This window comes from Nanorana parkeri, unplaced genomic scaffold, assembly GCF_000935625.1.
Source record: "Nanorana parkeri isolate BGI_ZX_2015 unplaced genomic scaffold, ASM93562v1 scaffold3991, whole genome shotgun sequence".
NCBI lineage: Eukaryota > Metazoa > Chordata > Amphibia > Anura > Dicroglossidae > Nanorana > Nanorana parkeri.
The window spans coordinates 31,095-34,003 of record NW_017310258.1 but is presented as its reverse complement, the minus strand read 5'-3'; the positions used below and the strand labels follow the sequence as shown (position 1 = coordinate 34,003).

General features: G+C 55.6%; 1 protein-coding gene across 1 annotated transcript in view; it reads left to right on the top strand.

The window, feature by feature from the left end:
* AGPAT3 (1-acylglycerol-3-phosphate O-acyltransferase 3) overlaps positions 1 to 2,909 on the top strand; it is an 8,055-nt gene that overhangs the window by 4,224 nt on the left and 922 nt on the right. Inside the window, exons 4-6 of the mRNA XM_018575477.1 lie at positions 212 to 407; positions 568 to 670; positions 768 to 843. Of these exons, the coding sequence (XP_018430979.1) occupies positions 212 to 407; positions 568 to 670; positions 768 to 843 (375 nt within the window). The remainder of the gene's footprint in view (positions 1 to 211; positions 408 to 567; positions 671 to 767; positions 844 to 2,909) is intronic.

The window sequence follows — 2,909 nt, the reverse complement described above, 5'->3', positions numbered from 1 at the left end:
GGAGGTTCCTCGGAGGACTGTGAGGGGTCCATGCACTATATCGGGGGGAGGAGGTTCCTCGGAGGACTGTGAGGGGTCCATGCACTATATCGGGGGGGGGAGGTTCCTCGGAGGACTGTGAGGGGTCCATGCACTATATCGGGGGGAGGAGGTTCCTCGGAGGACTGTGAGGGGTCCATGCACTATATCGGGGGGAGGAGGTTCCTCGGAGGACTGTGAGGGGTCATGTGACATTGATCTGCTCTGTCTGCAGTTCTTGCTGTACTGCGAGGGGACGCGCTTCACCGAGACCAAGCACAAGATCAGCATGGAGGTGGCAGAGAAGAAAGGTCTGGCTCATCTGAAATATCATCTCCTCCCCCGGACCCGAGGATTTACCACGGCGGTGCAGTGCCTCCGAGGGACAGGTAACCCCCGGCAACACCTGACTCCGCCTTTAGTGTTGGGGGAGGTCTCCCGTGTTTTGGACGGAGGTCTCCCGTGTTTTGGACGGAGGTCTCCCGTGTTTTGGACGGAGGTCTCCCGTGTTTTGGACGGAGGTCTCCTTCACTCATCTTTCTCTTGCAGTCTCGGCGGTGTACGATGTGACATTAAACTTCCGTGAAAACAAGAATCCGTCCTTGCTGGGAATACTGTACGGGAAGAAATACGAGGCGGACATGTGTGTGAGGTCTGTGCTCTTCTTTTACTCCCTCACTTTGGGGGGCTGTCCTCCGCTGACCTCCATTCTCTCTGGCCTCCATTGACCTCCTGTCTTCTGTCCTCAGACGTTTCCCTCTGGAAGAAATACCTGAAGATGAGAAGGAAGCGGCAAACTGGCTTCACAAGCTCTACCAGGAGAAGGTAAGCTGGGAGGAGGGGACTGGGACCTTGGGTGGTTTGTAGGTCTGGATGGGTCCTTGGGTGGTTTGTAGGTCTGGATGGGTCCTTGGGTGGTTTGTAGGTCTGGATGGGTCCTTGGGTAGTTTGGAGGTCTGGATGGGTCCTTGGGTGTTGTGTAGGTCTGGATGGGTCCTTGGGTGGTTTGTAGGTCTGGATGGGTCCTTGGGTGGTTTGTAGGTCTGGATGGGTCCTTGGGTGGTTTGTAGGTCTGGATGGGTCCTTGGGTAGTTTGGAGGTCTGGATGGGTCCTTGGGTAGTTTGGAGGTCTGGATGGTGTGACGGACCGCCTGGTACCCCGACTGGGTACCTCCGCCAAAGAGCGTCTCCTGCCCGCCAAACCCCTCTCTCAGCCAGCAGATTGGCAGTAACCCCCAATCACGAGGCAAAACTCATGTTGAAGGTTCAACATAGAAAGAGCAACAACTTTATTAAACACAGGACATTCACTTTAGAGACACTGGGAGGGCTACAACCCCTCCCCTCCCTTCCCCCTCATGACAAACACAGATAACAGCTTACTCAGGGAATCAGACATTTACATACACAGTCACACAGTACAATAGGGTGAGGGGGGGCGGAGCTATGCAACTGACTTCACTTAATTAAGTCTCCATTTTGAATAGACAAACCATGTGACCCAATCCCTGTCCTCCACCATTCATATATTTCCCAGAGGGCAACAGTCACTGTCTGCATATAAAATGTACATTTAGCCCCAAAATCTCCTGTTCTCTTGCTGGGCCATAATCGGGGGGTAAGAGGCCGGTCTGCAGCCCCTCCAACTAGCACAGTGACGGTGCCGCCCCCTCCAACTAGCACAGTGACGGTGCCGCCCCCTCCAACTAGCACAGTGACGGTGCCGCCCCCTCCAACTAGCACAGTGACGGTGCCGCCCCCTCCAACTAGCACAGTGACGGTGCACTCCCCTCCAACTAGCACAGTGACGGTGCCGCCCCCTCCAACTAGCACAGTGACGGTGCCGCCCCCTCCAACTAGCACAGTGACGGTGCCGCCCCCTCCAACTAGCACAGTGACGGTGCCGCCCGTCACAGATGGATCCTTGGGTAGTTTGTGGGTCTGGATGAGTCCCTGGGTGGTTTGTGGGTCTGGATGGGTCCCTGGGTAGTTTGTGGGTCTGGATGGGTCCCTGGGTGGTTTGTAGGTCTGGATGGGTCCCTGGGTGGTTTGTAGGTCTGGATGGGTCCTTGGGTGGTTTGTAGGTCTGGATGGGTCCTTGGGTGGTTTGTAGGTCTGGATGGGTCCTTGGGTGGTTTGTAGGTCTGGATGGGTCCTTGGGTGGTTTGTAGGTCTGGATGGGTCCTTGGGGAGGAATTTGTTTTCTTGTTATTGAGAACTAGGACTTGGACAGGGAGGTGTTTGGGTAGCCTACTTGTCCTGGGGGTCAGGTGAGGAGAGTTCCTTGGGATGTCCACGGGTGATTTTTGCAGACGAGGATCTGGGGTCCGGGGAGGAGGTGGAGCCTGGTCATGCCTTCAGTCTCCTCCCCGGGTTCAGTCAGGAAATTCTCCGAAGCAATGAGGAAACTTTCATCCCCGTTGTCACTTCCTGTCCAGTTATTCCATAGAAGTCATTTCAGTTCCTCTGCAACCAGATAACGGAACCGCAGATTGTCCCCGCGGAGTGTCCCGTGTATGTCCCGTGTATGTCCCGATGCCGAGTCTGCTGGGCTCACACACCAGGGAGGGGCTATTAGGAGGTCTCATGTGGCTCATTAGATTTTGGGTAGAGTGCTCCTTCAGCCTCAACCATGATGAATTGATGTGATGAATGTTGGGAGGATGAGAGTTGTAATCCTTTGTTCTCATTGGCAGGATGCTCTTCAGGAACGGTACATCCAGGAGGGCGCCTTTCCGGGCCCCCAGTTTGTCCCGCCCCGTCGGCCATGGACCCTCCTGAACTTCCTCTTCTGGGCCACGCTCCTCCTCTCGCCGCTCATCTCATTTGCGATTGGCATCTTCTCCAGCGGCTCGCCGCTCCTCATCCTCTCCTTCCTCGGTCATGTGGAC